This window comes from Dendrobates tinctorius, unplaced genomic scaffold (genome assembly GCF_039654945.1).
Source record: "Dendrobates tinctorius isolate UK_male_01 unplaced genomic scaffold, ASM3965494v1 ptg000203l, whole genome shotgun sequence".
NCBI classification, from domain to species: Eukaryota; Metazoa; Chordata; class Amphibia; order Anura; family Dendrobatidae; genus Dendrobates; species Dendrobates tinctorius.
Genome location: NW_027361870.1, coordinates 19,264,235 through 19,281,822, shown reverse-complemented (window position 1 = coordinate 19,281,822; position 17,588 = coordinate 19,264,235). Strand labels below are relative to the sequence as shown.

At 40.1% G+C, this 17,588-nt stretch overlaps 1 protein-coding gene across 1 annotated transcript in view; it reads left to right on the top strand.

The window, feature by feature from the left end:
- Window positions 1-17,588, top strand: part of PLCB1 (phospholipase C beta 1) — a 1,254,316-nt gene that overhangs the window by 1,141,190 nt on the left and 95,538 nt on the right. The window contains exons 28-29 of the mRNA XM_073553862.1: window positions 15,647-15,723; window positions 15,817-15,906. Coding sequence (XP_073409963.1) covers window positions 15,647-15,723; window positions 15,817-15,906 — 167 coding nt within the window. The remainder of the gene's footprint in view (window positions 1-15,646; window positions 15,724-15,816; window positions 15,907-17,588) is intronic.

Sequence of the window (17,588 nt, the reverse complement as noted above, 5' to 3'; positions counted from 1 at the left end):
AATTGAAAAAAGGAAGTTGCCAATATTAGTGTAATGATAGAAAAATGCAATATGAGCCATATGACTGGTGAGAGCACTCACAATAGATCTGTACGGCTTGTAATGTCTGAGGGACTTATCTCGCCCGTCAGATTGTGTGTTGGCGATTCTTCCGCAGCAGTAGGCTGATAACTTTCATTATTTCCTGCTTTTCTCAACCAGAATTAAAAAAATTGTACAGCAAGAAAAAATAATTATAAGAAATACAGAAATAAAAACTGTATTACATTTCTTCTATTATTACACCTTGCTTACACTATCATGTCCTCGCTGTTGCTCTTCTTGAAAACAAGAATGATTGTTACTTACAATGATTTAGTATTGACATGAAGAACATATATAAATGGAGGAAAACCACAGAAATATTTACCTGGAAAATACATGGTGGAAGCTTTGTGTCAATCAGAATAGGTGGATTCTGAATATTTGCTGTTAGCTCCTTGTGATGAAGATGTAAACTGATTGTCTCCCTACGTGGGGAAAAAAAGGCAAAGTATATAAAAACATTTAAAGTTTAAATGATAAAACTCAATAAGAGACTAAATTAGAGACTCAAGACTCTCAATATTTTAAAAATCACTTATTATAGATTGCTGACGATAGTGGAGGCTCCGTTCTTACCTCCATCACAGGTAGATGAGATGACGATATTTAGATAAGTCTCATTATTCAAATAATAAGCCTGAAAATATAAAGAAAAATAATTACATCCAACAAAGCTTAAACTCATAGAAGCTTTTCCAAAGCATTGTAGATAGATGCTGGGAATTGTCAATTATTCCATATCCAGCAAGTTATGGAAAATGTAACCGGGGTTTATCTGGTAACCTATGAGGACGGATTCCGGATATTTACTGCTAATTGCTGGTGATGAACGCAGATATTCATTGTCTCACTACTCAGCGAAAATATATAAAAGTGTCTGAACTTTAAATTATAAAGAAACAAAATTAGAGACTGAATATTCTGAAGAATAGTTACATGTTTAGCTGATGGACAGTTGACGTAATCGTCCTCCGCATCGGCGACAGAAACATTTGTTGTCGGCTATTTTTTGAAAACGCCCAATTCTGCAAAGATAAGAGGAATATTGGTTACCGGAGTGGAATGAATGTTCATTTATACCATGGATTTAATTAAAAAGAACAAATTGAAACCAATATATTAAGATCTGGCCCCAGCACAGAAAATATAACATGTAGCATCCTAAACCCTACGGCTCCGAGGTCAGTCCGCTCTGATAGTAGTAAAGTATAAAAGCATTCTACCAACAGAACCGCACGGACGTCTCCGCAGTGATTGTGTGTCATGAGGAGATAAATCATAAAATCCACTTACTCTTTATCACACAGGTCGCATTTATACTTGTACTTATAGTGGATGGTATAACTGTGATGTTCTGTCACTTTTGGCAGCTCGGGATGGATACGATTTACCCTCCTGGTGAGAGCCTGCCACCACGGGCCGTGGTTGTCTCTTTGTTCACCGATGATTATCCAACAGGCCGCATGGCACAACTCGTGCACAAGTGTGGATCTTACTCGCACTAAAACAAGAGGTTATACAGTTATGAGAAAATCTGAGTACACCCTGATTGAACTGTTTGGTTTTACATATCAGGACAAAATACATCCTGATATGAACAACACGTGACAAGTCAACCGTGCCATTAGTTACCAAAAAATACTTACAAATGCAGTAGCAGAGAGTGAAAAATAAGTACACCCCATGAATGAATAGCTTTTAGAATCATCTTTAGCAGCAATAATTTGAAGTTGCATCAATGGTGTACTTAATTTATCTTACACATTGCTCTGGAATTTTGACTAAGTTTTTAAAGAAAAAAAAAACCCAATACATCATTATTTATTTATCATGTTGTTTTCTGAGATTGAATTTCCCTACTTTTAGGACTTTCTAAGGACCTGATACTTTTTTTTATTTTCTCCTGATATGTAAAATATTAGAATTCATAGAGGGTGTACTTAGTTTTTCTTATGACAGTATGTACAGTGATCTTATAAGATGTATTACATCACAAGCAGCAGTTTTTTGCTCTGTATACAGGTTGTCTTATGAAGCCGCAGGATGGATGTGATGTGAAACCTACCGGCAGAATCCAAGACTTTCTCAGAAAGCTCAATAACTGAGACTCGGCGGTTGTTATCCAGCTTGTTCCAGCACTGAGCGGATGTTGATGTCAGCCTCTTGCTCCATGAAATGTCCATTTTCATAGGGAGCTAAAATAGAGGAAACAAATTCCATTACATCATTAAACTCTTTGACCCCAGTCTTACAAAGTCCCCAACTCTCATGTGTGATTTACAGCACTGGTCTACTTGTATGGGGCATGGGGTCTACCGAGAGATCCAAGATGTGAGAACAAAAATAAAAATAAACTTTTTTGAAAATGTCCAAATATCAACTAAATGGTTTTTATATATGTAAAAATCCTGCGAACTTCAAGCCAAAAGTTGCTAATCTTTTTGTCTCTGCGCGGTGGATCATCTAAGGTATCTTCTCTTCCCACAGATAAGAAGAAGGTGATGACATTTACCAAACTAAGTAAGATTTACCTGATATATTCCATAACTATATTACAGAAACATGACAAAGGGGTTATGATACCCTTCAGAAAGTTATAGATATTTTTCTTGGAATTTGTTGTTTAATGGGGGAGATAATAGAGAAGTCATGTATCACCCAGAAACCGATGAAAAGATGTGATACCTTATTCCTGAAGACTGTCCTGTTGTACAGATTGTACAGTCGCTCCACCAGCTCATTCTTTGTTTCCTGGAAGTTGGTAACATAGATGGAGGTGGGAGAAATAATCTCTTCCAGGAAACAGCTGGGGATGTTACATAGTGGTGTCCTGGGAAAGATAAGGAATCATATATAAATCCACAGGAAACATCTTGCCTAGTTCATGGTTTTATATAGAGGTAGATGCACCTGGCATAACTTACCTCTCCTCTGTATCAGAGCTCTCCTCGCTGTCAGATGGTGAATTATCTGTACAGAAATATTGAAGCGTGAAAATACTTTTTATAAGGTTCAAATCAGACATGTTAGTATGGAGGTCCGTACCAGAGAGAGGTCTATAGATTATATAGAGTGTAGACCACTAATAAGACTATGAATATGGGATCTGACCAAAGCAGAACACGTAGCTGACCAGACCACCAGAAATCCACAGGATCATCCATTGGGATCAGGTTCTGAAATTATAATGGGGTTCAACAACAACAGGGCCTATAAACTCTCAGACGTCTATTCCACCTATTGCTCAGCTAATCGATCCTTATTAATGTTGTATGTGCTCAGTAAAAGATCAGAAGTGAACGTGTCCTCAATGACTGGAGGGTGGACCCTCAAATGGTAAGGGTCCGTTCTCTGGGGCCTTCATGTAAAATAAGACTAGATGTCCTATCACCTTATTTCCTGATTCATGGTAGCCTCCATTGGGTTTAATGGAGATGTGGGATTCCTTGTGCAGGGCTTTCTCTATTGATGTATATTGGATTTATGAAAAGAGAAAAGCAAATGTATTGCACATCTGTAATAAATTCTATAGGGACAGCAATGGCCATAAGTCAACATGGCGGTGAGTTGTTCTCCCAATATGGAAGTGTCTGAGATATAGGACCCACACCAATCAAGCATGTGTAAAATAGGATTACCTCTGTAAGGTATCTTTAATTTAACCCCTTAACACCTATGTACGGCGCTCGTCAGTAGAGAATGAATGGCGAGGTCTCTGGAGTTGAGCCCGCCTCTTTCCCGGCAGATGATGGTTTTGTCATTCAGCCATCATCTGCCTCTGACAGTTGAGAGTAGATTAGAGCTCTGCCTGCTTCTGTTAACCTGTTAAATGCTGCTGTCATTCTCTGACAGTGGCATTTACAGCACATTTCCCAGGTGGCTCACTGTTCTAACTCCTGATCAGTGCCCTTGTAATTGTTAGATTTGGAAACTGACCAGTGATAGTACAAAAAAGTCATTGTTATTTCTACAATAACATAAACCTGGATTGTGTCTAGAAATGATAACTTACTATTGTATGTGAAAGTTCCTCTAGTATTTGATTCGTCATCATCAATACTACTGATGTCATCGGAGCTGTGAAATGAGTGTAACAGAATATGAGCCACCATTAGTCATTAATCCCCATCATGGACTATCTAGTAATGGAGGAGGTGTAAGCCTTACCAGGTGGAACTGTCCGTATCATCTGATGATGGTGAAATCAGATCTGTGGGGGCAACACAACATAAATCCCTTATAAGACTATTGTAATAGCAACGACTGAGGCTCAATATCAAATAAATACATTCTAATAAAGTATGCAGTGTACCCCTATATGTACATGGGGTGAAAAATCACATTCAGCTACAGTAACTCACACTGTGCATGGCCACCATCAGAAGAAATCCCCAAATCCCATTTCTGGCTGACTTATGAGTGAATGTATGAATAATGTTCCTGACAACATTGTGAAAATGGTGGTGGTGGACCTACACCAATAAAGCTTGACTAAAATAGGATTACCCCTTTAATGTATCTTTAATTTAAAAATGCACAGACCCTTCTATAATTTACCTTTAATTGTTACATTTGGAAACTGATCTGTGACAGTACAGAAGGTTCAGTGTTCTTTCTACAATAACCCCGGATGTTATCTAGAAATGATAACTTACTATTATACATGGAAGTTCCTGCCCTATTGGAATCATTGTCATCATCATTAAGAATGATGTCATCGGAACTGTGAAATAAATGTAACAGGTAATGAGCCACCATTAATCATTAATCCCCATCATGTACTTAGTAATGGAGGAGACGTGCGTCTTACCAGGTGGTACTGTCCGGACCATGATCTGATGGTGGTAAACTCAGATCTGTGGGGGCAACACAACATAAACCTCTTATTAGAATATTGTAATAGCAATGACTGAGGCTCAATATCAAAAGAAATAAATCCTAATAAAGTATCCAGTGTACTTCTATATGTACATGGGGCAAAAAATGCATTCAGCTGCAGTAATCTGCCCTGTACATGGCCACCATGAGAAGCATTCCCCAAATCCCACTTCTGTCTGACTTCATAACTCCTGCATGAATATTCCTGACCAAATGCTGAAAAGAAATGGTTAATATGAGCTCATTTACTGTAGGCTTCCAATAGAAATAAATCCAAGCCCTGACCACAATGTGCACGTGATCTGCACCCAATGACTACAATATGGCATCGATATGTATCAGAGCCTTTACTCTGGATTAGGGATACAGTACCTGGTAAACTCGGAGTCAGGCCCGAATTGAAGCCAGTGATGTTATCTTGGCCTTGAGACCTAGGAATTGGCTTCTTTCTGGGATGATACTGAAAAAATGGCAAACATGTCAGATAGAATCTATAACCATGAACTTCTCCAATCTATAATATTTCTCCATATTCCACTGATTACAGGTAGACACAGATATGGATGTGGTTTCCATTGGCCTGTGCTTATTTCATATACAGAGTGTAAAGGGTGTACCGGACACTTATGGTTAGCTATGGATAGGGGCGGTGGTGACATTTATGTGTCTTCATATAATATTATTATGTATCCTGTACATGGACATATTGTCACAAATATTACAAGTGAGGGCAGTCTTTACTCTGCAAACATGATCCAAAGTATCACCCCATCTACTTGGAGCTATATTTTTGGTCCCACCATCTTTTTCTGGAACATTTGTCCCAAATATATTTTAGTAATTTAAGAATATAAAATGATACCTGATGGAAGTCGTCATCATCACTGCTGTCCTCACTGTCAGAGAGAACTATAATTCGCTTAAATCGCTTTTTTCGCATCATATTAGCACAAGTCACTCACAACACTCCTCTCTCCACAAACGCCTACAAAAACCCTCAACGGAATCCTGGATGACGGAGCGTTCTATAGCCTCCAGCCAATTGTGACATCATTAGAATGCTGCAATTGTTTGCTCATTTTTTTGTATTTTACAACATTAATTGTACAAAACATACTGTACAAATACAAAAAAAGGAAATCAGATAAAAACAACAATCTTCCTAATTCCTTCACTCCCGACCTTTTTCCAATTGTTCGGAAATATATAATAATTAAAAAAACACATAAATCAACATAAAAAATAAAGAAACTCCACTAATGTTTAAGCTGTTGATTATCCCTTTCTCCGTGTTTTAATGCTCTCCACTACATTTTTTTCCAATTGTTCTCCCAATTTTCAAAATTCTCTAAGGAGCAAAACCAGACCCTGTCATATTTTGTAACTCTCTTAAGTAATTTCTCCTCTTGTGTAATACTCCATTTTTTCCTTATCCATTTCCAAATGAATTCCACTCTTGCTATATAAAGCCGCCTACTTAAGACTCTTCTTCCTCATTTCATCTCTTCCGCTCCAAAGAGCATTTTACAATTGTTGACTTGATCTCAATGGAGATCTGAGTCCCCAGTTTCCAATCTATATCTTCATACCCTCTGATAAATGTATCAGATCTGCCCATGTTCCTTACACAGTTTACAAGTATTGTCCGCTTTCTTCTGCATTCTGTATAGTGCTTGGTGAAAATAATGGGACCAATGGATCAACTGGGTCAATTTATGAATTTATTGATTGACATCCCACTTATATGTAAATATATGTATATATAATGACTCTAATATTTTCTCCATACATTAATCTAACTCTCAAAGATAAAATTATGCATGTAATCTCCCCAGTTATTAGTGTATAAATGTATTTATTACATTATAGCATATTGTATGTTATATACAAGGTTATTATTATTAGATTTTTTTGTGTGGCAAATGATCAATAAGTAATCCATTCCTCTGAGTGTTGATGTGAAAGTTATTTGATTCCTTCATACTCTTCACCGCTTGTTGAATCTGACAATATCTAAAATCGTGAACTCTACTTAAAGGGGTTGTCCCACAAACATAGTTCAGTTTAATCAATAGATCTCGGAATAATAATAATTTCCACAATTGGATGTGTTTAAATAAAATGTTCCTGTGCTGAGATAATCTTATAAATGTGCCCCTGCTGTGTACTGTGTAATGGCTGTGTCTGACCGTGCAGGAACATGTATAAGATTATCTTGGTACAGAAACATTTTTTTTAAAAGACATCCAATTGTAGAACTTATTATTATTCCAAGATCTACTGATCTGGGAATAATAAGTCTGATATTAAGTCTGATAATAATAAGTCTGGTCTAATTGTACTGATTAAAAGAGAGCTTAATCATAACTTTATGGTGGCCAGAATACTGTATGGAGAACTATGGGGGTGCATTATACTACATGGACAACTATAGGCAGTGCATTATACTGTAAGTAGGACTATGGGGTCCATTTTACTACATGGAGGACTATGAAGCAGTGAATTATAATGTGGATTTGGGGACATTATGAGGGTCTGGTTGTGGGCACATTACAAGAGGGGCTGACTGTGGGAACATTACAAGGGGCTGGCTTTGGGGACATTACAAGAGGGGCTCTGGGGGACATCATATTATATGGGAGGCTGTTGGGGGCATTATACTGTATGTTAAGGGCTGTGCTGGTGACCATACTATATAATGGGGGCTGTGGTGCACATCATACTGCATAGGGGGCTGTGGTTGACATCACAGTGTATATTTGGAAGTTGTTGTGTATATACTGTATGGGTAGCTGTGGTGACCATCTTGCTGTGTAGTGGTACAGTTTGGAGAGGACAAAATGGTGAACAGTATGAGGGCATAGTGTAAAGAGAAGGCACAAAATGGATATGGAAAGGGGACAGCGTGAAATGGTGCACAGTATGGACAAAGGTTAGCATAGCAGGGGACAGTATGGAGATATAGAGAGTGCAAGGGAAAGCAGTGGACAGGGGGCAACCATGGTATAGGCCGTGGTTCTTAATGATGGACATTGTGGCAGTTATAAAAAACAACAAGATGCCAAGTCCTGTGGCAACCTCCAAATATCAAATTATCATATAAAAAAAATCAGGAAGTCATATTGCCATAAAAATATAAATTTTTATTAGGTAGTATTAAAATGGTACAGTGAACCTAATAAAAAGTTAAAAAAATGGGGACAAACAATGCAAAAAAGAACGGCTATTGGAGGAATATAAAAGCCAGATGGTATGCACTAATAAGCAAATAATAGGTTGTATGAATTAATCTCACAGTGCGAGTAATACACATATATACATATCAAGCAGCCAGAGGGCCTGCTAGCAAAGTGCACAGTGCTTAAAAAAACAGTAACCAACTTTATAATGCTCATTATGTAGAGAGGGCACATACTATATACAATAGTAGTGGCGAAAATATATTATCCATATGTGAACCATATTACGAGCAATCAGCTCTATTGCCTAAAAAACAATTGCTTCAATATCCGAGTGTCCCAAAATAGACTCAAGTGATGCGGTAAGGAAAAAGCACAGAGAGCAGGCTGAGAGATAAGTTAAACTTGGCAGCTGAATGCAATACGTCATACCTCCAATGAGCCATGGCACCCCCGACACGTGTTTCGCATGATTCTTCTTCCAAGGAAGCGTGCGCACGCACACACAGCAGCACCTCTCGCCTGCCTGCCGCCCGCCCTTCCTATCCACGCTCTGGCATAGCAGCAGCCGCTGAATGATGACGTCATTCAGCGGCGCACCTCTGTGTCAGGAAGCGCGGGCGGCGGGCAGGAAGCAGGACGGATCCTTGCAGCTCCGCTGCTATTTTCTTTTGAAGACAGCAGAGCTACTTTGATAGCTCCCTGCCCACTGCCCTGCAGGGCCCCCCATGGCAGTACCAGATCGCAGCTCTGAATCTCCCCGGTTCGGGGAACCGGCTGCTTTTTTAACAAGCAGTTCCATCGAACCAGGGAGAACCGGCCAAATCCCACCCCTGGGTATATGTATAGAAAAAATATTCCGGCACTCTCTTTGCAGGAGAAAAGTTATTTCTTTATTCACAAGATAGGAATCCAGAAAGGTTTATAATAATGTAACGTTTCGGTCTCAATTAGGACCTTCTTCAGACTTAATAAACAGAAAAAAAAACAAAGTACATAGTCAGTCAATGTGAACTGGTTTACATACACATAATGCATCAAAGACTATAGTACATAGAAGCAGAAAAGATGGCTGCTAAACCCAAAAAGAGAGGTATCTCTATGTCATAAAGAAAAAAAACACAAATATATCACAAGACAAAATATATAATAAATGATAAGTCTTTCACACATAGTACATATTAAGGAAAAATGATCAATCTGAGATATAGCACTACATAATTTAAATATAAACACTATGTACAATCTGACTAAAAATTTAATAGAGTAATACTAATAGAGGGGTATGGAAAAATTAAATATAGCATCAGCATATATCAGAATCACAAAGATATGTAGTATTGTATGGCTGATGAAAAGAAAAAGAAAAAGTGAGGCATTTCTAGCCAGAAAAAAATAAATAAAAAAATGAAAATAAAAATGGGGAAAATAAGACAAAAAAATTGTAATGCCTCTTAGGCCTCTTTCACACAGTTTTTTTGCATCGTTTCAAATCCGCCAAAAAGTCAGACAAGCGGATCCGTTCTGAACGGATGGCACAGGATCCGTTTTCAGACGGATCCTGAAAATGAGGAAATTTAAAGGAAACGCTGGGAAGGAGAGAGAGAGAGAGAGAGATCCGGCAGCCAGAAAGAATTTTTGAAATCTTTGAGGATGGTAACGGACAGCAACTTTTGGCGAATCCGCAAAAAAAACGGATGCAACTGACGGCAATCCGTCACAATCCGCCCATAATGCAAGTCAATGGGGAAAAAAAAGGATCCTCAAAAAAAAATTGCGGATCCGTTTTTTTTAAAACCTGGCGGATTGTGACTGATTGTAAAAAACTGAAGTGTGAAAGAGGCCTTACCCTTATAAACCTCCAGTGTTCCCTTGTATAATTAGTAGGTGAAATCGCCTATCATGGCACTGATAAGAGGTAATGACATGCTTAATACTAACATAGGCAAAAGGAGTCCAGCATAGTGTGCCCGTGAAAAAACATATTCAGCTTACCATATAAGCGCAGGAAACGGGGTGTCTGTGATAACGGCGCCTGTCAGAAATGCGGGTGTCTGCTGCAGGTATAGAGGTTGCTAAAGTGAAAGTGCCAGTGTTCGGACTTATATATCGGTCGTGTGTCAGGGATAGAGTGTGCGCCCAGGGTCACATGTGTCGGCTTCCCAGAAGTGTGTCTGCTTGTAATGGATGCATCCCTGTGGAATGCAGGGTGGAACGCACAACCGGAAGTGCATCATAGTAAAATGGCCGCAGCCGGAAGTACCGGTGACACGCATAGTGGAACGCAGAGGAAGTTGTGATGACGTCTGGATTCTCTTTTTTAACCAGGGATTCATCTGTAGAAGGAGTCAATTGTAGAGAATGTTTCAAATAGAGCAAAAGACCATAGGCACAAAAATATAATAAAGGATATAAAGGTAAAATGAGAGGTGTAGGCCTGGTGCTCTGAGAGCCCTGCCAAATTAAGGCAACACACATGAAAGAGACCCAACTTGGAGTCTAGACCTTTCCAAATAAATTAGGGGCAGACACCAGGAAAAGTGGCATCAATTGACCCACAGTAAAAAATTGTTAATGGCACAGGAGCAGTCAGCGATGGGCCATGCATGAGGTATCAGGGTCTGGGGCATCATTTAGAACTTTGAATTTAAGTTTAAACTAATATGAGGTGGGTGAGGGACCGATGTGAGCCTTCTTTTCTGGGAGCCCTGATACATCATGCAACAGCTCAAATTGCTTTTTTCAACCACACTTTGGTGGCACAAATATCAGCTTTTTAGACCACAAGTGTTAGAAAAATTTAAGGATAGTAATACAGGTAGTTGACTGAAAGTAAGTGCAGACCTGCCAGTCTGGGAGCCCCACTGCTACATGCAACACACATGAAGGAGACCAAACTTGTAGTGCAAACATTTAAAATAAAATATTTCCACACATCAATAAAGTGGCATCAATTTCCCCATAATAGAAATAGGGTAATGGGCCTCTGACACCCCTTCCATCACAAGCAACCCACGAGATGGAAACCCAACTTGGAGTGTCCATAGTTAAAAAAAATTGTCACACACCACTATAGTGTCATGAATTTTCCTTTAGTAGAAATAGTATAAGGGGCTTCTGGCACCCCTTCCACTACAGGCAACCCACCAGATGGAGACCCAAATTGGAATCTCCACATTTCAAAAAATTATTGTCACACACCCCTAAAGTGGCATCAGTTTCCCAGAGTAGAAATAGTATAATGGGCCTCTGATGCCCCTTCCACTACAGGCAACCCAACAACCCAATGAAGATCCAACATGGAGTACCAACATTTAAAAAAATGATTGTCGCACACCACTAAAGTTGCATCATATTTCACAGAGTATAAACCGTATAATGGGCCACTGACACAACTTCCACTAGAGGCAACCTACCAGATGGAGACCTAACTTGGAGTCTCCACATTTAAAAAAAATAGTGAACACCACTAAAGTGGCATCAATTTCCACAGAGTAGAAATAATATAATGGGCCCTGACACCCTTTACACTACAGGCAACCTAACAGATAGAGACCCAACTTGGAGTCTCCGCAACTTTTTGATATCAGGTGCTCTGGTCCACTGTGTAATAATTATATGGGTACTACGGAATCTGATCGTGAGGGACAATATGAGACAGAGACCAAAGTTGATGTAAATAAGTATATTAAACAAGAGTGACAAAACTAAACATAATACTTTCTGCAACAGTAACAAAAACGCAGCACAATATGGAATAATGCAGGTAAAGCAAAACCGGCAGTACACTTTCTGCAATTGTAACGAAAACTCAGTACAATATGGATATGTCCTAAGCGACTGAAGAGCAGGGTAAGACCCCTCTTTATAACCAGTCCAACAGTACTAATACTCAAGTGTGCACAGGGCACAGAACGTAGGAGTCCAGCAGCAGATACCGTATGTAAGGAAGTACAATGCATTAATGAGGCAGTCCCACGATGTAGTAAATCAGCATGCACACAGTACTAGGGTGGATAAGTCCAGCTAACATAAGGGTGAAATGCACACGGTATTCAAACATAGAAGTCCAGCATGACCCAGGAGAAGCAAAACAGGAGAAAGTCGATATATGTACCTATAGGGCTGAAAGTCCCACACAAGTCCAGCAACACAGCCCCAACAGACACAGACACAAAGGAGATGGCAAAAGTCATGATTCCATACTGGCCACAGCAGCTCCAAGGGTGATCATCTCCACACCAGAAGTCCACACAGTAGTTGAGCACAGCAGGGCAGTAGGCAGCAGAATGTAGAGGGGAAGAGCACTGAGTAACGAGCAGCAGCCACAGCCGAGAGTTCGCTAACAGATGGGCAGGAGCAAGACAGCAACAAAATACTCAGGCACAGGAGAGCACATGACCCGGACTTAAATAATCAGGACAGACAAGAAGTTCCATGACGGAACGAAATCCAATACTCCATCTTGGATGAGGGCGAACAGGTGCAAGAAAGTCCGGAATCCTTACACACTGGCTCAAGATTGCATGGACCAGGGATCATCCCACTGAACGCCCACTCTTTTTTTTACCATGGGTATAATACTACTCAGACAACACGGGGTTAGAGTAAAACAGTGTGGCAATACTTTATTGAACCACAAACAGATAATAACACATAGAACTATCCAAACAAAATACCCTAGATGGTGCAAAATTACAGAATTTCACCCTTTCACTGACTTGCCCAGATTAAAGCAGCTGCAACTTCAAGGACCAATTACCTCTACCCGTGGCAGGCACAGAGAGAAGGTAACAACAGGTAACAACAAGCTTAGGAAGCTGACAGTCCATTGAGGTAGGAGGCCAGGTGACCTGACTTCTCTCAACATCTACATGGAGCCACAATAGTCAATCAGCATATTATCAAACACTGATTGTTCAATGGCACCACACCCTTGTCTTGCAGAAATAACAGAGAGTAAGTTACAACAAAAAGTAACTCAAACGTCAACATCCAGGCTCATACGACAATAGTATTTGCTTCTTGACCAACCAAAGGCAAACACATAAATTCAAAAGTCAGCATAAAGATAAGAGTCTATGCATACTTGCTTACTTAAACTTACATCTGACATAATTAAGAAGAAATGCTGAGTTGTCACATTGCTCCCCCATCTTAATTAGCCAGATGTGATAGACTTTCAATCATCCTTCTCTACTTACCAGGGACTATCCATCAGCATGTCTTGAAGCACAGACATGATTACACATATCATACAGTCTCCTCAGAGCATATTTCATGTTTTACTTTGCAAATAAACTCTGCACATAATTGATGAGAACCGACTCATATCCATTGTGTCAACACATGGTGTCCTCCACATCAAGTGGTTTCTGGATTAAATCCGATCAAGTGTCAGTGGCCTGGTATTTATTCTCTTAAAGCTGGCACAGCACCTATAGTTGCCATTTTTTTTATAGTTGCACTTATACATCCACTCTGGTCCTCTTCCCAAGGCAGAGCTGGTGGGGTTTGTCATAGTGGCATATGAAACCTGGTGTGCATGCCTCACCTATGGTCTGCTGGGTCTTTTTGTATCTGTATGCCTTCCTGGCTTTGGAGCCCTGGGATGGTGTCTATGAACATCAGTCCCCTGCAGCTCTCCATATCTGTCGGGCTGAGTAGTATCCTGCTGCTACCACCAAAATGTGGAGACATGGGGGGATCAACTGGTGCTGTAGTCCACTGGCCCACGACCGCATGTACCAGGGATCATCCCACTGAATGCCTGCTCACCTTTCCTCTGAGTAAAATATTACTCTGACAACACAGAGTGAGGGTAAAACAATGCGGTAATACTTTATTGAACCACGAACAGACAGTAACACATAGAACAGGCCCAGCAAAATACCCAAGAAGGTCCATAATTACAGAGTCTCAGCTTTCTGTTGACTCGCCGAGATTAAAGCAGCTGCTACTTCCAGGGCTCGCTACCCCCACCTGTTACACACGCAGAGAGGAGGTAATGACAAGCTTAGGAAGCTGACGGTCTACTGAGGTATGAGGCCAGGTGACCAGAGGGTCACATCCTGTCTTCTCCAAACATCTCCATGGAGACAGGTGACCGGTGGACCCCAAACCTGGCTTTCCCAAATGTATCCATCGGGCTCCGGTGACTGGTGGGTCCAAATCCTGGCTTCCCTAAATGTATCCATGGGTTCAGTGATGGTCTATGGAGAAGATCTGTATTCTTTCAGCAGGGGCTGTGGTCCCCTAAGTTGACATCTTGTAGAATGTCCCATCTGTGTCCCTTGTGATGGAGCCATGATGTCCTGACTGCTGTCTTGTATAGTGTTCCTGGCTGTGGTTTTGCAAATAGTCTTTGGTTCTTTGGGTCTCTTGTTACAGAGGCATATCCCCTTCATATAGTTCAAAACTGTTGTACTTCAAGGTATCATCCAGAGTTCAAATGGAAGATGTGATGAGATTAACTCACATTGTTTGAGTATTTAATCACTAGGCATAGTTCATCCTTCTCTGGTTTGCAGGTCAGAAAGCCACAGGGTCCCACACAATGGCCAATCATCATATTATCAAACACCGATTGTTCAATGACCCCACGCCCCTGTTTTGCAGAGATAACAGACAACAAAGTTTCAGCAAACAGCAACTCAAATGTCAACATCCAGGCTTGTACAGACAATAGTCTTTGCTTCTTCACTAAGCATAGACAAACATAAATTTAGAAGTCAACTTAAAGATAATAGTCTATGCCTCCTTGTTTACCTAAATTTACATCTGGTTTAATTAAGAAGAAATGCTGTGTTGTCACATAAATGTAAACTGTATTACTGCCATATAGAAAATACTTATAAAATTGAGATACCCAACACACAAATTGATTAATTCATGTGTGCCCACAATCCATGACAAGGCATAATATTGTTTGATGCACATTAATCCTTCTGCTATATTCATGGTGGATAGGGAAGAAATGTAATTTATGGAAAAAACACACACTCTTTAAGCTTTACAGAAGACAAGTCCTTGTTTAATGCAGCTTTGTACCTTAAAGTATAGCATTCATGTTTCCAGGGACATATTACCTCACATTAATGTATTAAATCCGGTGCTTATTGGAATATACTGTATATAATTTGCCAACAATAAAGAAGGCAATTACCCAGTTTCATCCATACGGATGGAAGGTTATGTATAATGTAGAATTGTTTACCAAACAGATGTATTGAGCATGAAGCGATCTCTCTGGGTGCTATGCAATTAACCTTGCATGCCACATCGCTCTGCTCTTTTTATGAGTGCAGACGCTTGAATGTAAAGTGCTAGTTCTTCTTGCACTTTCAGATGATTCTTACATCTGTACAAGAAATAACCTGTATCTGCTGAAACTGTGCTTCCCCAGGGAATCCTGTAATATCCCGAGGTCAGGGCTATTAATGCTGGTTAATTCTCCAATATACCTCATTGTCTCCCTTATTGACATAAATGCTTTTCCATTGCAGCTAATCCAGAAGTTGACAGATGTGGCAGAGGAGTGCCAGAACAACCAGCTGAAAAAGCTCAAGGAAACGTGTGAAAAGTACGGTAATCTCTTATTGTCTATAAAATACACATGGGTTCTAATATAATTTTGCTTTTTTTTAAATCTATATACGTTATGTATATTTTGCAGGGAAAAGAAAGAGTTAAAAAAGAAAATGGACAAGAAGCGGCAAGAAAAGGTCACAGAAACCAAATCGAAAGATAAGAATCAGATGGAGGAGTAAGTGTGGGGCGCTACACAAGTTTTTGTATGCTCATTGAAGAAATTATATCAGTATCATCTAAATATCTTTGCATTTTTTTACATATATAAATGGATGTTTAAATATTAACATTATGATTTTTTAATGCATTTAGAGCATAAGTATTTGATCTCCTAAACTCTAAAGTCTGAGTCTTTGAAGTATGACCTCTAGTTCGTCTGGCAATAGGGCTCCATTAAAGGGAATCTGTCACCCTTTTTTTGGACTATCAGCTGTCGGCATTGACATCAGGGGTTTATCTACATCATTCTGTAATGCTGTAGATAAGCCCCCGATGTAACCTGAAAGATAAGAAAAATACGTTAGATTATATTCACTGGAGGGGGCGGTCCGGTCCGATAGGTGTCACCATCCGGTCCGGCGCCTCCCATCTTCATACGATGCCGTCCTCTTCTTCCCTTCCTGTAGTGGCTCTGGTGCAGGCGCACTGCTCTGTCCTGTTGAGGGCAGAGCAGAGTCCTGCAGTGCGCAGGCGTCGGGAGAGGTCTGGCGCCTGCACACTGCAGTATTCTGCTCTGCCCTCAACAGGGCAGAGCAGTGGGCAGAGCAGTGCGCCTGCGCCAGAGCCACAACAGGAAGGAAAGAAGAGGACGGCATCGTATGAAGATGGGAGGCGCCGGACCCTGACACCCATCGGACTGGACCGCCCCCTTCGGTGAGTATAATCTAACGCGTTTTTCTTATCTTTCAGGTTACATCGGGGGGCATTACAGAATGCTGTAGATAAGCCCCTGATGTCAGTGGCAGCAGCTGATAGTCCAAAAAAAGGGTGACAGATTCCCTTTAAACAGCCATATTGCCAGACGAACTAGAGGTCATACTTCCATACAACCTTTTTGCATAAAGCACCCATAAGAGTCCTAGCGCCTACACTGTAGCTTTATTTATGGAAACCAAAAGAAAGGAGGTATGCTTCACACCATCAGGCTATTGCCACATGGTTACTTTAGTGTTGTGTCAAAGCTACTGGCAAACATCACAGTAGCACAATGTTGCAACGTAGTAAATGAGGTCACATTGCAACCTGCAAATTGCCACAAGTATTTTGTGTTGCTGCATCCACCTGGGTGTCCCAACACAACCACATTAGCCATCATTAAGTTGCAGTGTAGCATTCTGCACTCTTTGACTGCGCCATGAAGCACACAACTGTGTAACTCTTTCCTGGAAAAATGTTAGTTTAACCCCTTCACCCCCAAGGGTGGTTTGCACGTTCATGAGCGGGCCAATTTTTACAATTCTGACCACTGTACCTTTATGATGTCATAACTCTGGAACGCTTCCATGGATCCTGGTGATTCTAACATTGTTTTCTCGTGACATATTGTACTTCATGTTAGAGGTAAAATTTCATTCAAATAACTTGCATTTATTTGTGAAAAAAATGGAAATTTGGCAAAAATTTTGAAAATTTTGCAATTTTCCAACTTTGAATTTTTATGCCCTTAAATCACAGAGATACGGCACACAAAAAACTTGATAACTAACATTTTCCACATGCTTACTTTACATCAGCACAATTTTGGAACCAAAATTTTTTTTTATTAGGAAGTTATAAGGGTTAAAAGTTGACCAGCGATTTCTCATTTTTACAACACCATTTTAATTTTAGGACCACATCACATTTGAAGCCACTTTG